The sequence below is a fragment of the Carassius carassius genome, chromosome 33 (genome assembly GCF_963082965.1).
Source record: "Carassius carassius chromosome 33, fCarCar2.1, whole genome shotgun sequence".
Lineage (NCBI taxonomy): Eukaryota > Metazoa > Chordata > Actinopteri > Cypriniformes > Cyprinidae > Carassius > Carassius carassius.
In genome coordinates this window covers 1,306,396-1,325,573 of record NC_081787.1, presented here as the reverse complement: position 1 = coordinate 1,325,573, position 19,178 = coordinate 1,306,396, and the positions used below count along the sequence as shown (strand labels likewise).

Below are 19,178 nucleotides of genomic sequence, written 5' to 3'. Positions count from 1 at the left end.
CTTTCCAGAAGGCCAACAATTCACTAAAAATTTTTATTTTTTATTTTTTTGAAGTATTATGAAGTATTCTAATTTGTTGAGAGTGAATTGGTGGGTTTTTGTTAAATGTGAGCCCAAATCATCACAATTAAAAGAACCAAAGACTTAAACTACTTCAGTCTGTGTGCACTGAATTTATTTAATACATGAGTTTCACAATTTGAGTTGAATAACTGAAATAAATGAACTTTTCCTCTACATTCTAATTTATTGAGATGCACCTGTATGTATATATATATATATATATATATATATATATATATATATATATATATATATATATATACCCTGTGTGAGCAAACAATAACATGAACTACTATTTAAAAAAAAAAAAACTTTTCAATAATTACTATAACACAACATGAGGGTTTAACATAAAATGTTTAGTGGAATGCATGAGTGGACCATCAGACAAATACAACATATAAAGAAAAAATATCCTAATCGGGCGAAAAAAACTAATGCATGAATGCATTATACAACTACGTAATCAATTAGTGAGATTTTTACACTAGCACCTTCATGTTTATAATTTCAGTGCTACATTGGGTTTTAAAAGCCATTTACAATGTTAAACACAATTGTCTTGAGATATTTGAGTACATCAGCAGCAGCATGCGTTCCTGGGCATGTGCATGTTCTCCCAACAGAGAGAGAGAGACGAGAACTGGATGCACAGAGAAACATCAGACAACATCAAATAGACCGTAAGCTGAGAATACATATTAAATATTATCCACCCCCCACACTGGGATTTACTCCATCCCTCTGTCACAGCGCCACCCCGTCAAGAGAGGCACCGTAAGTGTCTGAAAACGTATGCGTGTGAATGGTGTTAGTAAAAGTTCAGTTCTATGGATGCACTTTTTCTCTTTTATTTTCAAGGTGAAATCTTTGAAGCTGTCAGTATAAACCCGGCGCTTTTGATCTAGTGCAGTGCGAGCCGTGTCTCTGTAGAGGGCAGGCCACTGAAAGCATTGGTTCAATGTTGCATCACCAGTTAGAGAGCTGTAGATTATGTCATCAACTCCTTACACACACACACACACACACACACACATGCAGACGAGCAGAACTAGAGCAGAACCAGAGGAGGGTTTGCAATGGACCAGGGCTAGTATAACGGCGTGGCCCTTGGCTGTGAATATACAGTAAAGGCAAATGGAGTGGAAAGTCTATATGGGTGATAAAACAGGAAAGGAACAGGATCAAATGCTTGTCAAATAGTGTCAGACAGCCTCGTGCTCCATCAGGGATGAAGTTGCTAGAGGATGAAAGTAAGAGAGCGGTCGAAAGGAGAGCACGGTCTTACTGCTGAATACATCTGGAGCCTCTCAGAAGAAACTCACTCGATCTCCCTGTGGAGATAAAACACAACGAAAAGACAAATACAAGATCAGCAGAGATACACGTGGGTCACAGCCTCGCACACGCACACGTGTGAAATCTGGGTGCTAATGCGCAGAGCGATGCCATTTTAAAGTTGTAGATTATCGCATCTTATATTTCAGGCGGTACTTTGCAAAAGGCCTCAAATGACTGCCTTTAGCTCCCCTCAGGAACACAAATAATGAAACTTTAGAGTTTGCGTTTGATAAGTGACTCTATTCTGAGAGGATGTGTTGATTTTCTTGATTCTGTAAATCTCACGCCTTCGGCATTGAGGGAAATTTGGGATTAAGTGTGACGTTTGCATCATGATCCCTTTGAACAAATCAGATGAATAAAAAAAAAAAATACAGAAGATGAATTTTTTTTTTTTTTTGTAAAGAGTTGGCCCTGATAAATCTTGGATGGGGCTCTAACCTCAACAACCGCAGCAACAGAGTCACCCAGAAGGAACATCATCTCTCCTGTTTTCACCTGCTCGAGTCCTGCGGCTGTTTTAGGTTCAGAAATTATTCATGTATTTACAGCCTCGATAACACATCCAGTGCAAACCTGTGTGCCATCATAGTTTCCTGAGAAACACATCTACAGCATTCTGTGGAGCTGGGATGAGAAGATAAGCTAAAGAACAGAAATAAATATGCATAGCCAAACCATTTCCAATTAAGGAAAAATAAATAGCAAAGACCTTGTCCCTATGAGAGGCCTGTATATTTTGCATTTTCTATAACCAAAACCTAATTGCTCTATTTTAAGGCCATGAGAGATAATAAGAGTTCTCATTTATGCTATCAATTTTGTCTCATGTGTTTATCCTACATTCTTTACAGAAAAAATAAATCAATACAGGTCAGACAAGTTAGTCTTTAAAAATGCTTATGGCATAAATTATTACATATTATTCACACCTTGTCAGTAAATTATTTATAATTTATTGATTCACTCCAGTTCTACATTTTTGTATCTTCCACTCATATAAACAATAGTAATAATTATGTATATCTGTGATATACTATAATTTCATCATATCCAGTTTACCTTTACTAATTATTAAAAAGTTTTAGCCTGGAACACTTTGGCCATGTAATATTCATGTTTATTAATGCTTGTTCATGCAGGATTCCCAAGCTTTTGACAATTTTATGACATCATTTTTTACATTATTTCATTAATTATTAGTTTTTCATAAACACCCTACAGCTGGTTCATGAACCCCAGTTTGGGAAACCCTGCTTGATTTTTTGTTTTGTTTTTCCCCATCAATATGGTACACAATAATCCCCTGATAAACAAGGTCAAAGGTAATCTAAAAGTAGTGAATTTAAATTGTGCCCAGCACAGTGTACTGTATTGTATTAAATATATTGTATGTCGTTAGGTTGCTTTTAGATTAATCTTGCATTAAGACATAAAAAATAGTGATTTATGGGAATTATTAAATAGAAATATTACAAGGTACCGTCTTAACTAGATTTTACATCTTAATCAGCATTATTTTGAGCGTTTCTGCATAACAGTTATCAGGAGGTACAAGATCATTTTCAAAATAAAACAAAAATGTTGTATTTGAGCCCTACATGGATGCGAGAACACATTTAATCTCATTACATGCTAATAAAACTGAAAGAAAGAAAGAACAAAACGTAATAATAAATACAAAAACCTCCCTCTTTGATGTAAAGTGGTTCTAGGAGATATCAGACCACAGACCTGGGCTTTTCCAAGGTGTCTTTGCTGAGGTAGATGAACCAGTAGATGAGGTTGAAGATCCCGAAGGCCAGAGGGAAGAGGATGCGGGCGTATTTGTCTATGGCACTGGTGCCTGCAAGCATCATATTGGGAGGGACGGCCGAGCCCTGAAGGAAGATGGGATAGCGAGTCCTGGGCACCTCGGACACAGAGTTCGCCCGTCTTCTGCGGCTAAAGCCACTGGTATCAGACTGAGGCTAAAACAAAACAGACAGCGAATGACTTGAATCAGTCCCTCTATTGAATCAGTCCCTCTCTATCTATCTATCTATCTATCTATCTATTAATTTTTATTGAAGCAAAAAAGAGGCTTTTCAAAAATGATCATCAATTTGAAACTTTTTTGTTACAATAAATAATGTTCATCATTTAAAAGCTATTTTCTATTTACTCAGGTTGCCTTTGTTTTATTTTAGATTTTGTTCTCATTTCTGAAAGACTTTATTATGAGATATACACAAAAAGTGAAGAAATCGGAATGGGGGCAAATACTTTTTCACAGCACTGTATAACATTTTACGGATAGGAAAACGCATAGCTTTAAATGATAATAAAATTGTTATTGAAGACTTAAAGGTGCAGTCACATTTAACATTGTTCAGTGATTTTTCACAGGCGAAAACTAGACATTTCTTTTGGAATTCACACAACTGAGAATTTTGTTTTGCTGAAAGATTTCCACACACATTCCATTTGCAAGGGTTCAAGTTTGTCACACAAATTCACCATGTTGAACAAAAGAAAGCTGTTTGGCTTGACTTATTAGCACTTTATATACCTCTATTAGTGGTTGACCGATATGTACTTTTCAGACCTGATGCCGATACCAATTATTGGAGATCAAGTAGACCGATAACCGATATATATGTCTAGTGTAAAAATTAAAATGAATGTCAAAATTAAGAATAACAAGGGCTCTGACAAAATTATTATTATTTAAATGCTTTTAAATTATTTAAATGGCAAATCGGTTTTTAAAATGACTGATACCGATAACAATAAAAAATTATTAATATCGGCACCGATAATCGGTCGACCCCTAATTTCTACACGTCATAATAGACAGTGGCGCTTCTTCAAACATTCTCCAAAATTTGGTTCATTCTGCATGAAATCTTTCTAGATTTCATGGATTTCTATTAAAATGACTGGATTTCAGCAGCTGAACAGTGTCGAAACAGCCAAATATTGATTAGCCTAGCTATAATTCTAAAATATTTTTTTCACTTTATAAAAATAAGAGGTTAAACTTCACCCCTCATGCTGGCACTTAATGTGCCTGTATATTTCCTTCCCATCCAGTCTCTAAGCCAGAGAGAGTACTGGAGCAAGTGGATCCACAGCACAGGTGAGAGATTATAAGAGTCATGGCTCGCAGTTTTAATACCGGTGGCTATTTTTAAAACACCAACCATGAGCTCCCCCTGTGAGAGCGGTCCCAGGAGACTCCACACGTCTGTCGAATTACCATATCCAGCTCAGCACAACAGATAAGAACGACAATTCACACGTGGCATCAAGAGAACAGGTAATTGACTCACAGAACACCAGAACAATTTGCTTCTGAACACAGCAGTGGACACATTAAAAGTTGAGCCATGTGTTACAATTAGTTATGCGTGCTAAATATGTCTTTAGAGGTATTTAACTGTCCCTTTGGGAGGTGCATATATGCAGCTGCAGCGACACTCATTTAGCATCACAATAACTGTGACACAGCTCATTGGTTTGTGAAGAAAAGCGCTTGTGTGGTGCATATCTTATAACCAGGAGCTCCGTCAGCTGTGCTCTTTAACCACAGTACAGTGTTAATTGGAGATAGTTACCGTCTCCGGCTCGTCGTCGCTTCCTTGGGCTATAGACTCCAGAATGGAGGCCCTGGAGAGCCGGCGTTTTTCCCTGTTGGCCTCAAGCGTGGCAAAGTAGTTGACCGCAGCAAACTCAACGAGGGCCGAAGCCACAAAGGCAAAGCAGACGGCGATGAACCAGTCCATGGCAGTGGCGTAGGAGACTTTGGGCAGCGAGGAGCGGGCGCTGATGCTCAGAGTGGTCATGGTGAGCACAGTGGTGATTCCTGAAGATCAGAAGATATTATGTGAACTCTCAACTATAGAGTTACATGGAAAATTATACCAGAAACATTGAGAACATGAAAAAAAAACTAAACATTTAATAGTTAAAGGGATAGTTCGCCTAAAACAAATTTACTATGGAAGTCAATGGCTACCAGCAGCTGTCTGGTTACTAACATTCTTCAAAATATCTTCTTTTGTGTTTAACAGAAAAAGGAAACTCAGACAGGTTTAGAACAACTTGAGGTTGAACAAATAATGACAAAATTTTAGTTTTTGGGTGTACTGTCCCTTTATGACCATTAGTATATGTACTATATTTTTAAATAGCATGTGAAATAATATTAATTATGTTTTTAGCCATTGTGGTTGTGCTCATCTTTATGTTGTTTAATTCAGCAAATGGCGTTCAGTTTACATCTTTGAAATTAAAATGATTTTTTTAAAATGTAGTTTTACACAGAAACTATTGGCAGGTTGATTTAATAATCAAGAAAAAATAAATTATAAACCATTCTCTGTTTTATAAATCACAGCATACTCCGCACACTGCACATTTTGGTATATTATCTGTATATAGATTTATTAATTGTATTAAGTATTAATTGTTGTTATTGTTAACCTAAATGCAAAATATTAAGTTGCAGATTAAATTTTAGTAATTAAATTACTATAATGAAAAATGTATTATATACAAAAGCAAAGTTATACATGTATGTAAAATAATAATACAAATTCTAAACACTATTATACAGTTATTTTGCTATTTTTTTTGTAAAATGCAAAATTTTGTTGTACAATAAAATAACGGGTCAAGAAACCAATTAGGAATTGAGGCTGACATAAAAAAAATTGAAGCTCATATTAGTTTTTAGTTCATTTATACTGGAAATGAAAGGTCAAATCAAGCGCATTGCATTGTGGGATGTTTTACACAGTGTCTATGCTCTATCCAGTTACTCCATACATACAGAAAAACTGCATACTGTACAAAGTATACATACTCTGTATTGCAACAGTAAGAGTAGTATGCTATTCTATTGAATAAATATGGACCACAGCATGTTGTGAGTGAAGCTCTTTACTGAGATGGGAGGCAAGCAGCTATTAAGAAATATTATGATTCTTATTATTTATTTATTTATTTTACAATAGGTGCATTTAAATCTTAAAACTGCGCCTCAAATTTCACAATGAAACCATAAAACATAACATAAACTACCGTTCAAAAGTATACTTAGTATATATATATATATATATATATATATATATATATATATATATATATATACTTTCATTGAGCAAGGATGCATTAAACTGACTGTAAGTGACAGTAAAGACATTTAAATCAAGATATTACAATGATTTCTGAAGATCACGTGACACTGAAGACTGGAGGAATGATGCTGAAAATTCAGCTGTGCATCACAGAAATAAATTACTGTTGAATATATATTATAATAGAAAACTGCAATTTTAAATTGTAATAATATTTCAACATTTGACTGTTTTTACTGTATTTTGATTGAATAAATGCAGCCTTGGAGAGCATAACAGACTTCTTTCAGAAATAGAGTAGATGTTCAATGTAATTTTCATACTCAAAGAAATATGGCACACTCATACCAGCCACCGTCCGAGCCGGGACAGACTCCTTGTTGATCCAGAATGCGACTTGTGACAGCACAACTACCATAATCAATGGGATGTACGTTTGGATGAGATGGTAGCCGAGCTTCCTCTGAAGATAGAAATGGACAACCTGGACAGAATACAGACCTAGACGGAGCCAAGACATTAGAGGAGGACACTGATGAAGACAAATCCTGCAAATTCGATACATCCATATGGTGCTCTGATCAAGCCCATTTGGCTGAACACAACTCCAAAACATTTAGAGAGAGTTTTGGCTCTCGGCTCTTAATTCCTGTCCTTAATTACAAGAAAAGGCAAAGTCATACAGACACACAACTTTCTTTCGGATGTGAGCCTGATCCATTTCTCACAGATCTGATGGGTAGCACGTTTTGCTTGCCAATAAATCCCTCATTACTGATCCCTGTCATCCTCGGGACTCGATCAGAGACTGAACGGGCTTATTGTAACGCAGCTATTTTTAAAGACAGACAGCATGAATCAGACCTGATCAGTTAAGCATCTTAGTTTGCCTCTCAGAAGGGAAGCTGGATAGGAATCAGCCATGATTTGTCACTCTTAACACACACACAATTAAATAAATAATTTTCCGTAGCAATAAGGGTGTGTGATATTGATTTTGTGATTTTCCTATAATGATAATCAAACCATATTTTGCGTATTGTGTTTTTGGTACCTTGGCTCGTTATGGATAAATAAATATGACAATAAAATCACCAATAGGTGGCAGCAAGCCCCTGTCTTAATGAGTGATTCATTGGAATCATTCATTCAAATGATTCGTTCAAAACGGATGATTCATTTAGAAATGAAGCAAGTGGCTGTCTGTATAAATGGAACATTGAGTCATTGACTCAAATGATTCGTTCAAAACGGATGATTCATTTAGAAATGAAGCAAGTGGCTGTCTGTATAAATGGAACATTGAGTCATTGACTCAAATGATTCGTTCAAAACGGATGATTCATTTAGAAATGAAGCAAGTGGCTGTCTGTATAAATGGAACATTGAGTCATTGACTCAAATGATTCGTTCAAAACGGATGATTCATTTAGAAATGAAGCAAGTGGCTGTCTGTATAAATGGAACATTGAGTCATTGACTCAAATGATTCGTTCAAAAGCAGATTCATCCAGGATCAAGGCACAGATGTTCTGCTCTGGCTTTGTATTGTTTGTGTCTATTTTCTGTGAGACGTCTATTTGACGTCTGCATTTACATTTGCAAGACATTTGCAAGATTGTTTGCTCATCTGCAATACGACTATAGGATGTTTCCTATGTCAACTAGATGTTTAGAATATTTCTTTAAGATGTTTATGATTTAAAATGTAGGTTATGAAAAACTAACATCTTAAAGGTGTCTATCAAATGTTTGTGCTGTGTAAAAAAACAACTGATAGACATCTTTAAGACGTCAGTTATGATATCATATTTTCTGCTTTAGTAACTTGAATTAAAGGGTCATTTAACATTTTTACATTCATCATGCAGTCAATGCTTTTGGACTCTCAAGACGTGTTTTTTTAATTTTTTTTTTGCTTTGCTTTTTTCTTTGCAAAGTGAGTGACACATTCCATAATATCAGCCAATAAATAGACATCTGGCATGCTACATATGTAATATTTAGGGAAGATTGCACATGAAATAAAAACATACCAGTGCTGAATTTATATGTTTCACTGAATAAAGTCTGACCCACAAGATCATACTGAAGTAAGCTTGATGATTCTGGAGGAAAGTCTACTGATGCTTGAAGACCCTTCCTCCACGTGTAGACGATTTCACGATTAGTGTAAGCATCTGAAGGTATTAGAGAAAGCAGGTGAGGAATGATGGATGGAAGGATGGATAGATAGAAAACAGACAAACAGACAGATCTTACAGCTTCCAAACAGGAGAGGACATGTATGTCCATCCATTGGAAAGTCCATCAACACCATTGGACACACCGCACTCACAGTCAGCCTAAAACATGCATTTATTTGGTGACCTAAATTATTTGCTATTATAATATCCTAATGAAAGCATTCACATTTATACTGAGACCTATCCTATCAAGGGTTTTTCAAAACTCTGATTGTTTTACCTCATGGTGTAAAAGACCGTCCCATTTTGCATGATCCGAAACAGCTTGTTAGGAGACGTCATGTTGTGTGCGAGGGATGTCCTTGCATTGCGAAAAAACGTGTCGGGCGTCCAGATCTTGTCCACCATGCGGTTGTTCAAAGGCAAGATTTCGACAGGCCCCTGAAAGGCTAACCTCTCGTCAACCCACATTTGGCGGAAAAACATATCCATAGTGAACTCCTTAGAGACAGAAAAATGTCTTTCTGTGAATCATGATCTTTTTATATAGTTACAACTGATATGAATTCATTATTTAAGTTATTTTTAAGCATAGCGTGGGTGTGGCTTGACATACTGATATTAGTTTGAGCAGACGTGAGACGGAAATAAAACAGCAGCTTATTATCTGCTTTAGCCACAAGACATGAAATTGAATTTGTACAATAATAAAACACAAGAATAAAGATGTAACTTGCTGTATTTTCTTACCATCTTAACATCAGATACTGGTCCAAAACTTGTGACAAATATGTCTGTTTTGACCTCAGTTACAGACACTGCAAAGTTAATCACAGATTACATTTACATGTAGTGATGTGAGTCCATTATATTGTTACAGCTAAATTAAGTGAAATACATAAAGGGTTATTCAAGCATGTAAACAATAGATGTTTAATGCAGCTTTAATTCATCAGAACGTGTCCCGTTTTACTTTATATATTTATTTCCTGAGCAAAAATTCATAAGTTTTTACCATGATTTAACAGAAAATTTAATTCAGTGTAACAATACAAAAAAGTCTTGTTATGCACATTTAGAACAAGAATCATTAGATGACATTAAAAGACTCTATTTAAGGATTTCCAAATCTTTGCCACAATCCTTTAAACCACAGGTTTTACAAATTTGTCAAAAATAAGTATTTAATCATTTAAAATACAATAAGAGTTTAGTATGATCTCTTATTCTTCTATATATTTTAAGAATAAGTTTGTTGTTTTATTTTTGCGCTGAATGACGATGGAACTTTATTTCACCCATATTTTATTTTGACAAAAGTAATTTGAAACATTAAATTCGAGACTTTACTTATGCTTTCTGAGTATAATAAAATCACTTTGTAAATTGCATTCGATATGAGTAAAAAATAAACGTCTCGACTTTGAAACACGGAATGTCGAAACTTTGACAAATTATTCAAATTTCTAATAATTTCTTATTTAAATCATTTAATTTCTGTGCTGGGAGGCCTGTGCTTACCTCCAGATCCCGGGCGCAGGCGATTGTCATAACCCTCAAGAAGTCGGTGTAGAATCCATGTTATATTTTCTGAATTTATCCTTTGCTTTCCTAAAACATTTGCAACACTACACAAAGATACTGCCATCTTGATTAGTCCTTTACGTGAATTTAGACCTAAATAGGCATCAAAGTTAACTTATTTAAAGTTAGTATACCATGCTTAATCCATTAACTCACCTTGTGAGACATAACAAGGCCAAAAGAAGAGTCATTTCTGTTGTGAAAAAGTCAATAGCTAAATACTAAATAAAATAAACTAAGCCTTCAATGCTTAGAGGTCATAATGTAATGTATAATGCACTCTAGATGTACAGATGAACTGAAGCACTGTCTTATGTATGACTGTCAGTCAGTAAATGAGGGGCTGAATGTGACTTAAAATGCTTTCAAGATTATCAAATTAAAGGATTAGGAAAATCCACTTGCTTTTTTAGCAGCAGGTTACAGTGTGGTTATATCTAGCAAAGTACACACCATCTACCCTGATAGCAAACGTCGAGGCGTCTGTTTGAGCTCTGCATTTACATCTTTAAGACGTATTTTAAGTGTTTACTCATCTGCAAGACATCTATGGGATGTTTCTTTTCTTTAAGATGTATATAATGTAGAATGAATGTAAAACTGACATCTTATAAAGATCTAAAGGGAATTGTTCAGCTTCAATAAACATCGCCCATTCGTTGCTTTGTCTGATTTTCCCTAAAATAGGGTTATAATAAACTTAGCAAGCTAATATGCCCCTGCTGAAACCAAGAAGACCAGCTTTTTTAACATCTTTTGATTAAAACACTACATATATAGAGAGGTAATATGTTAGTTAAGTATTGCATTACACTGATAAACAACACATATAATAATATAGTCTATAATAATATAGTTATATTGCAGCCTTGTTGCTAGCCTGTTTGTTTATGATGCAATCGATTATTTCTCTTAACTATAAGAGTAAAATAAGTGTCAGCTAAACTCAGTCGATGTATTTTACACAAAATAAACAATATTTCACGAAAATGGGACGCTGGGTGTATATTATCACGTATATATTTGATAAAACTTTACAAATTAGCTCTCGTTTACCCGCTCTCCGATACACTAGAAGGCGCGCTCGAGCGGTTAACAGCAGGAGAAGAAGACATTTCGACAATGCATGAGAGCTATAGCTCGAAAGTGTCATCTGTTATTGAATCTGATGTGAGTTTGTAGGGTGTCAAGCAGACGTTTTAATGAAAGCGCACTGAAGCGAGCAGTATGTCGGTGCATTTTGAGGAGAGGAGCGGCGTGATCCCGTGTAAAACAGCGTGGGGCTCGTGGTACCAGACTATGGAAGAGGTTTTCATCGAAGTCAATGTTCCTCCTGGAACTTCAGCCAAAGAGATCAAGTGTGAGCTCGCGAGCAAACACATCGATCTGCGCGTGAGAGAGCAGCAGGTCTTCAAGGTACGAGCATCAAGAAGATCAACCAGTTATTATGAGATCCACACGAGATTATGTTGAGAGATTAGAAACGTTCCATCTTCTGCTAACTATACATTAATCAGACTATGCACATCATTTTTCAATTCTGCTATCAAAGATTTTGTCAGAAATTTTGTCATTCATTTATTACACATTTTATGTAAACATGGGCAAAAACGTAAACATACAGTACTTTATAAAACATAATACTTTTTAAAAGTCTCTCATGCTCGCTAATTGCATTATTATTTACATTTTTTTAGCATTGATAATAATTGGAAAGTTTCATCATATTAAATCATCATATTAGAATGATTTCTGAAGATCACGTGACACTGAAGGCTGCTGAAAGTACAGCTTTGATCGCAGAAATAAATTACATTTTAACAGATTTCCACATAGAAAATAGTTATTTTAAATTCTAATAATATTTCGCAATATTTTATATATAGATAGATAGATAAAAATGCTGCCTCTGTGAACAGAAGAGACTTAAAAAAAAAAAAACTTTCATCGTTTTTCATCCAAATCAAGTTTTCTGTAGGTGTCTTTTTTTCTGTCATAAATATTTTATATGATGTATAAGATTTAGGAACAACACATATTGTAAAATATTAATATTTAATAATGAGTTTAATAGGAACAAATGTATAGCCTGAATGCACTGTAAGTCACTTTGGATAAAAGCATCTGCTAAATGCATAAATTATTATTAATAGGAATATTAAACAAGTATTGCATCACTTTAAAGAGGACATGAACTGGAAATCCTGTATAGTTTGTCTAAATAGTTTTTATTAATTTTACTTAAGTTATTTCATGGAAGAATAGATCGCTCAATTGCAACTTAAAAAAAAAAAACAGTGTTTGTTAAATACAGCTTGAATAGAATTCGTCTCTGAATGTTCAAGTTTTCTGTCTCCTCGCAGGGAAAGCTGTTTGGATCGACGGTCAGCGATGAAGCCACGTGGACGTTAGGTGAGACTGAAACTCAATAGTGCATGCATCTTTCCTCAGCTCGCAAAATAAGTCTCTGGAGAAGCTTCATGTGTCTGTTCTGCCGTTCAGAGGATAAAAAGTTGATCCGGATCGTCCTGATGAAGTCGAACCGGGAGGCTGGGAACTGCTGGCAGTCTCTGCTGGAGGGCGAGTACGCGGCCGATCCGTGGGTTCAAGATCAGATGCAGAGGAAGCTGACGCTCGAGAGGTTTCAGAGAGAGGTGCTTCAGTCACATCTGCCCCGACGTCTCCATTTAACTAGCATTTGAAAACCAGTTAAATTGTATAATATTTTTACAATTTAAAACAGCTGTTTCTATGTGAATATCTGTTAAACTGTAATTTATTTCTGTGATCCCGTGCATCATTACTCCAGATTCACACGATCCTTCAGAAATCATTGTAACGTGCTGATTCGACACACAAGAAACATTGGTCTGTGTGGAAACCGATACATTGTATTTCTCAGGATTCCACGAAGATCAAAGGAGCCGCGTTTATTTTGTAACATCAATCAAAAGTTCAGCGGAGACATTTATACGGTTAAAAAAAAATATTAATTTTTTAAATGCTAAACTTTCTATTTATCACAATTCTGAAAAAAAACAAGTAAACAAACTAAATTTTAAATATATAATAAATACATTTTGAAGTGTAATAAAAATAGAAATGTTAAATTATTATTGTTGTTTTGCAGCCTGGGTGAGCATACAATAAGGTTCATTAGTTAATGTTAATTAATGCATTACTTAATATTAATACAAATTTCAATATTGGTATTTAGTTTTTTTTAATTATTATTTTTTTCATACATTTCATTATTTTTATTTTATTTCTTATTAGCTTTTCGTATATTTCATTATTTGTATTTAATTTTCTTATTTTTCCGTAATATTTCATTATTTGTATTCAATTTTCTTATTTTTTCGTATATTTCATTATTTTACTTACATTTTATTTGTATTTTATTATTTTTTCTATTTAATTTATTTTTATATTTCATTATTTGTATTCATTTTTTTTTCTTAAGCTTTTTGTATATTTCATTATTTGTATTTAATTTTCCAGTCAAAAAAAATAAATACAAGACCTACATTTCACTGCTTGTTGTTTGTGATATAATTTATACGTGACAAATAAAATCTTGAATCTAATGCATAAACTAATATTAACCAGCAATACGTTTGTTAAATATTTAAAAAAAAAATTTTACTTTTATTAATAAAAGTACAACTGTTCATTTGTGTAAGCTCAGGTCCATTTGGATTAATGGTTCAAATGAATATGAACGGATTAATAAATGCATCAAGTATTTTCAATGGTTTGTTAACTAATGTTAAAAATCAGAAGCTCATTGTTAAGTGCATTAATATAGAATTATAAAACCCTGACCCCAAACAGAATAGAAGTGCATTTCTATTATCTCTTGATCTAATTCCCCTCTGCACTCTTTCCTACAGAACCCTGGCTTTGACTTCAGTGGAGCAGAGATCTCTGGGAACTTTCACGGTGGAGGACCAGATTTCTCCAGCTTGCAGAAATGAGGACTATTTTCATCCCTGCACTTGATGTAGTTTTTTCCCCCTTGAGAATATATTGTGCGTTCCTTCCTCTGGACACACAAAGCCATAATAGATCACAAGCAGCCTTTACAAGGAGTCTTTAAGATGGTTTTCCTTTACAACAAATGCAAAGTTTTCTTTTTTTTTGAGTGTCAAGAAATCATGCAACTCCAGATTAAACGCCACAAACAAGCACAAGTGTTTCACATTTCAATGTTGTCTTTATTGAAAGGTTCAACTACATCATTTCCACGAACGCTGCTCTCAACTTCAATATTACAGCCAAAGCAGAGTCTAGACTTCAAGCCGCTTTATTTGTAGCACTCATTTTTTATGCGTTTAAATGACTTTAGTAGTAACCAAATGTAAAATGAGCTGGTCGGTTTAGTAACCAATTAGTGATTTTCGTTCCTATTCGAGGCATATCAAAGCCTGCATTTCCATAGCCATCCAGATTATACTAGCAGAACGGCATCATAAATGAAAAAAATAAAATAAAAATCTGGTTTCATCACCTTGGGTAGGAGTGTGCATTACGACAGCTGACAACCTAGGGCTGGAGTTAAGGGTTTTGGGCCTGATCTCTTGGTTCTGATGTTGTTGTGTTGAATCTCAAAACCCTTCTCCCTCCTCTTCCACACGGTGGATTGAGGACCTAGGCGGTTCTATACTTCACCGCTTCAAACAACCAGCGCGTCTGCGCCGATTCAGATGAACATACTGTACACCTGCGAGCCTCACGCGCTCAAACTCACCCTTGACTAGCCATCAAGACGTGAAATAAATACAGTCGGGTTTCAAAGAGAACAAAGACTGAAGGAAAGGAAAGGAAAAGTAAGCAGAGATGTTAAGACTTCAGTGTCAGGCGCCTGTAACCAGTGTTGAGGAATTACAGGTCGCTCGACACCGAGGGGTTAACAGGTGTATTCGGGGATCGTGGGGAGATGGGCGATCTTGTAGTAGCTGTGCTTCAGCTGTCTGGCGGTTCGACCCGAGATCATCCAGCGCAGTCTCTGGCCGTTCGGCCTCAGGGTCTTGGAGGAAGAGTATTCAGACAGACATTTAGCCACGAGCTCCCGCACACAAACCAGCTCTCCAGCTTTAACCTGAAACAAAGAAAAACTCTGTCAAATTAAAACGCTGAACCCAAAGAAGAAAAAAAGTTTTAGTGTCAGGATTAAGTGAAAATTCACTTTTGTAAATGCATGGTATGGTTTTATTCAGTGGGTAATATGTAAGGTTTAAAGTGATGTAACTGGATCGAAACGATGGATTTATTACCGCCCTTTTTCAGTTAAAATTGAGGATTCCATTTTTTTTATGCCATTAAATTTTTTTGCCTCTTTTAAATGGTTAAATAAAAAAAGCACGTCTATTTAACTGAAAAGTCACAACACTTTTTCCACACCATTTAATTACACAAAATAAACTTTTAGGATTCTGATTTTTTATTTTTGAATGCTGGAAGACATCCAGAATTCAGATTTCAATCGTCTTTTTGTGATTTAATCGTCGCAGACACCAGTCCATATCACAATCCGATTTAAATGCACCAACCTACCTTTGATTTATTCTTTCCAAGTTTGACAAATTCGCTGACGGTGTTAAACAGTAAATTCCAGTTTCATTTCCACATCACGGAAATCATAGGGCTCTAATTTAATGTAGGACTTCTCGAAACACCTAGTTCCTTTAAACCCACCTCAAACAATAGATAAACACAACCAAGTCCCGCCCTTCGTTTCTTCTTTTTAATAATACATTAATCTTAAATGAGAGCCACACAATCGGTCATCAACTTCAGCTTCATTGCAACTTAAATTGGATGTCATTTGATGCATCTACACTCCGGTGTGTCTGTTGTACGTTTTCCCCCAGTTTCCAAACAAACTAATCTTTTAGTAGAAATCTGGCAGGACACTTACAGTCAGAGTCTCCTGCAGAGCATCCAGAGCCTCTCTGAGAGCAGGCATCAGCTCACACTCGTGCGGATCGTCAGTCTCCAGAGCCAGAAGAGCCAAGGCAAGCAGAGACGGCTGGAGAGACAGATCTACAGTCAGACTCCACACACACTTTAACGGTTTCCAAACGCTCTGAACCACTGACCTTGATCTTAGTGAAGGTAAAGGAGCAATGGCAAGCCTTCAACTGAGCCTCCAGCCTCTCGATGTTCAGACTCCGCTTACTGAAGAGAAACACGGGAACTTGTTTTAATGCATGTCTATTACACTGTTTAAACCAGACTGTGGTCACTTATTTTCAAGAAATGCTTTTATTTAACAAGCGTGCATTAATTAGAATACATTTATAATGTCAAAACTATTTGAATTTATATAAAAAAAAAATAAATAAAAAACTTTGTGCATCAGTGAAACCTGCAAAATTCCACAAATGTACAGAAAAATAAGCAGCACAGCGGTTTTCGTCATTGATAAAAATAATGTTTTTTTTTGTTGCTCAAGAAACATTTCAGAATGATTTCTGAGGATCATGGGACACTGAAAATTCAGCTTTGATCACATAAATAAATTACAGGTTACTATATTCACATAGTAAACGTTTATTAATTACTTCTAAAAATATTTCAAAATTTTACTGTTTTTGATCAAATTATCTTGTTGTGTGTATACACAAACAAACTCACGTTTCTGCGTCCAGCTGCTGTTGAATGCGAGAGTGAAAGAGTCGGAGGAAGTGAAGGGCGGTCGGAGCCTTGACCTTCCAGTAGAGCTTCTCCAGAACGATCTTCTCCATCCTCATCATGTCGTGGACCGTGAAGCGGTTCTGGCTGATCCTGATGAGGTCGCTGGCCAGAGGAACGCTCTTCTCCTCTTCAGAGGTCTTCACAGCGATGTAGAAGCAGCACAGACCCACACAGGCCAGATGCTTGGGCTGGATCTGATCACACAAAGAACAAAAAAATAAACACCCGTGATTCAAACAGAGAAGATTGAGGACTTAATATAAATATGACCGAAAAAACACACACCTTCATCACAGCCAGGAACCGATCGAGAAGATTCACGGCGAGGGAGAACGTCTCCGAACTGAAGCCAAAGAACCGCGTCAAGGAGAGAAATTCCCGGACTTGAAAGTCTCTCAGCTTGACCGTCATCCTCAGACCGTTGTCTGGAGCGGACTCGATGACCCGCAGGCCACAGAGTTTGGGCTGACATCTGGCTTCATGGTCCAGAAGAGCTTTGAGCTGGAGGGCAAAGGGCAGAGCCCCGGCTCCGGTCACCTGATCAATCATCTAAAATAATAAAATGCATATTAAATAAAATATAAGTAATCTAAAAAAAAAAAAAAATGCAATTTTTTTTTTTGCTCAAGAAACATTTCAGATAATTATTATTATTATCATCAATCCTGAAAACAGCGGTGCTGTATATTGTTATTTTGTGGAAATTATTTATTTTTCACGATTCATCGATGAATAAAGTGCCATAAAACAGCTTTTATTTGAAATAAAATTGTGAAATTATACATTTATTATTTTTGAACAAATCAATGCACGCTTGTTTAAAAAATAAAATAACATTTCTTGCAAATAAATAAGCTTAGCTGGTTAGCTATGACTAACGATATAACGTAAAATGCTAACACAAACTTGTGTGTTACCAGTGCGATAAAGTAATGTTAATGTAAATCAACAAATGTTTGAATGTAGCTTCCAAAATAAATAAAAATTCGAACTTTAAACATGAAAGTTTTTAACTATTTTTAAAAACCACGGTAATCGTGTAACGTTTAACCGTGTCCACATTGTAACCGTGTCCACATTGTAACGTTACACCTCTGGGGACATGCCTGGGCATGTCCTCTAACCATTTCAGCTCTGTTAAAGCGATTAAGCATTTAGGTTTGTGTCAGTCTTCTCTAAATCGCATCTTTAAATACATATATTCATACGATTACACTTTAAATATACTTTCCGAGTCATTTGTGTTACGTTTAGCGTTCGAATAACGAGTCTCGTGCGGTGGAGAACATGTGTAACGTTAGGCCTGCTCGACGATCAGCTTTAAACAAACATCTAGAGCCTGAAAAAACACAGTGTAGCGTAAAAGGAAAACTGCAGCTTTAACGTTACATAAAAAACCCGAAATAATTATATAAGTCAAAGAACTGCTTACCTTTCGTAGAGCTGAAGGATCGTTTTAAAAACTAAAAAGACGAGTCTGTGAGTTTATGAAATAAAATACAAAAGAAAGTTATTAAAAAGAAAGTTTTAAGTATGTAAGTTTAAAGCAATATAACTTCTGCGCCTTGCACACCCCAACCCTCGGCGTCAGGCGATGACGTGCAGTCTGCCTCCATGCTTTATACTCGGAGAAACTCCATATCCAAACATGGGATCACCTTATTGGGCAGAGCTCCGTCTTTCTGAATGCCTATTGGTTCGGGTTCGTCTGTATGCGTTGGCCACGCCCCCACAGGCAGGGGAGAGGCGGGGTTTACGCGTTTCGTAAGTGCAGTGAAATCCAGCATGTTAGATATTCAGCGCACTCCTGTGAAACAAGCTAAAACAACTTTTATATATGAATCTTAATCCAGTCATCTGGGTTAATTGTTTTCTGTGGATATGGAGCATGCAGACTGAAGGCAAAAAGGAATACAAATACATATAATAATATAATATAACATAATACCATGCAATTATATGATATAATATCATCATCAGAAACAGAAGGAAAAAATGGATTGTAAGGCACAAAGGAAAAATAATGCATATAATTCAATATAATTATATAAAATGAAAAACAAAAGCTAGTGCCTGTTTTAAAATCTATTTAATCTATTAATTTATGTATGTAGCCTTCTATATAATATAATATCATATCATTCTGTAGTGTTCAGTTATGTCATCAGACATTACAATATAG

The 19,178-nt window shown here is 35.7% G+C and overlaps 3 protein-coding genes across 5 annotated transcripts; 1 reads left to right on the top strand and 2 right to left on the bottom strand.

Moving 5' to 3' along the window:
• Positions 1-407: 407 nt before the first annotated feature.
• On the bottom strand, positions 408-10,518 carry LOC132113479 (gamma-aminobutyric acid receptor subunit alpha-4-like). Of its 3 annotated transcripts, none has more exons than XM_059521257.1 (10): positions 10,454-10,518; positions 10,235-10,354; positions 9,464-9,531; positions 8,994-9,214; positions 8,790-8,872; positions 8,564-8,707; positions 6,876-7,028; positions 5,004-5,251; positions 3,139-3,374; positions 408-1,397 (listed from the first exon to the last, which is right to left on the bottom strand). In XM_059521257.1, the coding sequence occupies exons 3-10, from the start codon at positions 9,464-9,466 to the stop codon at positions 1,385-1,387; spliced, it is 1,101 nt and encodes a 366-aa protein (XP_059377240.1). In that variant the 5' UTR covers positions 9,467-9,531; positions 10,235-10,354; positions 10,454-10,518; the 3' UTR covers positions 408-1,384. The 3 variants fall into 3 exon arrangements, with proteins under 3 accessions (XP_059377240.1, XP_059377238.1, XP_059377239.1); XM_059521255.1 differs by having other exon boundaries at positions 10,235-10,341; positions 10,454-10,512; XM_059521256.1 differs by lacking the exon at positions 6,876-7,028 and having other exon boundaries at positions 10,235-10,341; positions 10,454-10,512.
• An 872-nt stretch (positions 10,519-11,390) lies between these two features.
• Positions 11,391-14,500, top strand: nudcd2 (NudC domain containing 2). Its single transcript, XM_059521251.1, has 4 exons — positions 11,391-11,713; positions 12,661-12,709; positions 12,800-12,951; positions 14,191-14,500. Exons 1-4 carry the CDS (start codon positions 11,525-11,527, stop codon positions 14,272-14,274), a joined length of 474 nt encoding a protein of 157 aa, XP_059377234.1. The 5' UTR covers positions 11,391-11,524; the 3' UTR covers positions 14,275-14,500.
• Positions 14,494-18,600, bottom strand: ccng1 (cyclin G1). The gene is made up of 6 exons (XM_059521250.1): positions 18,429-18,600; positions 17,282-17,545; positions 16,937-17,190; positions 16,399-16,477; positions 16,218-16,328; positions 14,494-15,398 (listed from the first exon to the last, which is right to left on the bottom strand). The coding sequence occupies exons 2-6, from the start codon at positions 17,543-17,545 to the stop codon at positions 15,207-15,209; spliced, it is 900 nt and encodes a 299-aa protein (XP_059377233.1). The 5' UTR covers positions 18,429-18,600; the 3' UTR covers positions 14,494-15,206.
• Positions 18,601-19,178: the final 578 nt, after the last annotated feature.

What these genes read in the sequence shown, in the direction of transcription:
- LOC132113479 (XM_059521255.1), bottom strand. Translation starts at nt 10,488, where the DNA reads ATGACTCTTCTTTTGGCCTTGTTATGTCTCACAAG. An exon ending in AACATATAAATTCAGCACTG is followed by an intron (nt 7,029 to 8,563) that starts GTATGTTTTTAT and finishes GGCTCCGTCTAG; the next exon opens with GTCTGTATTCTGTCCAGGTT. An exon ending in GCGACGACGAGCCGGAGACG is followed by an intron (nt 3,375 to 5,003) that starts GTAACTATCTCC and finishes GTTTTGTTTTAG; the next exon opens with CCTCAGTCTGATACCAGTGG.
- nudcd2 (XM_059521251.1), top strand. Translation starts at nt 11,525, where the DNA reads ATGTCGGTGCATTTTGAGGAGAGGAGCGGCGTGATCCCGTGTAAAACA. An exon ending in TGAAGCCACGTGGACGTTAG is followed by an intron (nt 12,710 to 12,799) that starts GTGAGACTGAAA and finishes TCTGCCGTTCAG; the next exon opens with AGGATAAAAAGTTGATCCGG. An exon ending in TCGAGAGGTTTCAGAGAGAG is followed by an intron (nt 12,952 to 14,190) that starts GTGCTTCAGTCA and finishes TCTTTCCTACAG; the next exon opens with AACCCTGGCTTTGACTTCAG.
- ccng1 (XM_059521250.1), bottom strand. Translation starts at nt 17,545, where the DNA reads ATGATTGATCAGGTGACCGGAGCCGGGGCTCTGCCCTTTGCCCTCCAG. An exon ending in GGTTCCTGGCTGTGATGAAG is followed by an intron (nt 17,191 to 17,281) that starts GTGTGTGTTTTT and finishes TTGTGTGATCAG; the next exon opens with ATCCAGCCCAAGCATCTGGC. An exon ending in CAGCAGCTGGACGCAGAAAC is followed by an intron (nt 16,478 to 16,936) that starts GTGAGTTTGTTT and finishes GTTTCTCTTCAG; the next exon opens with TAAGCGGAGTCTGAACATCG.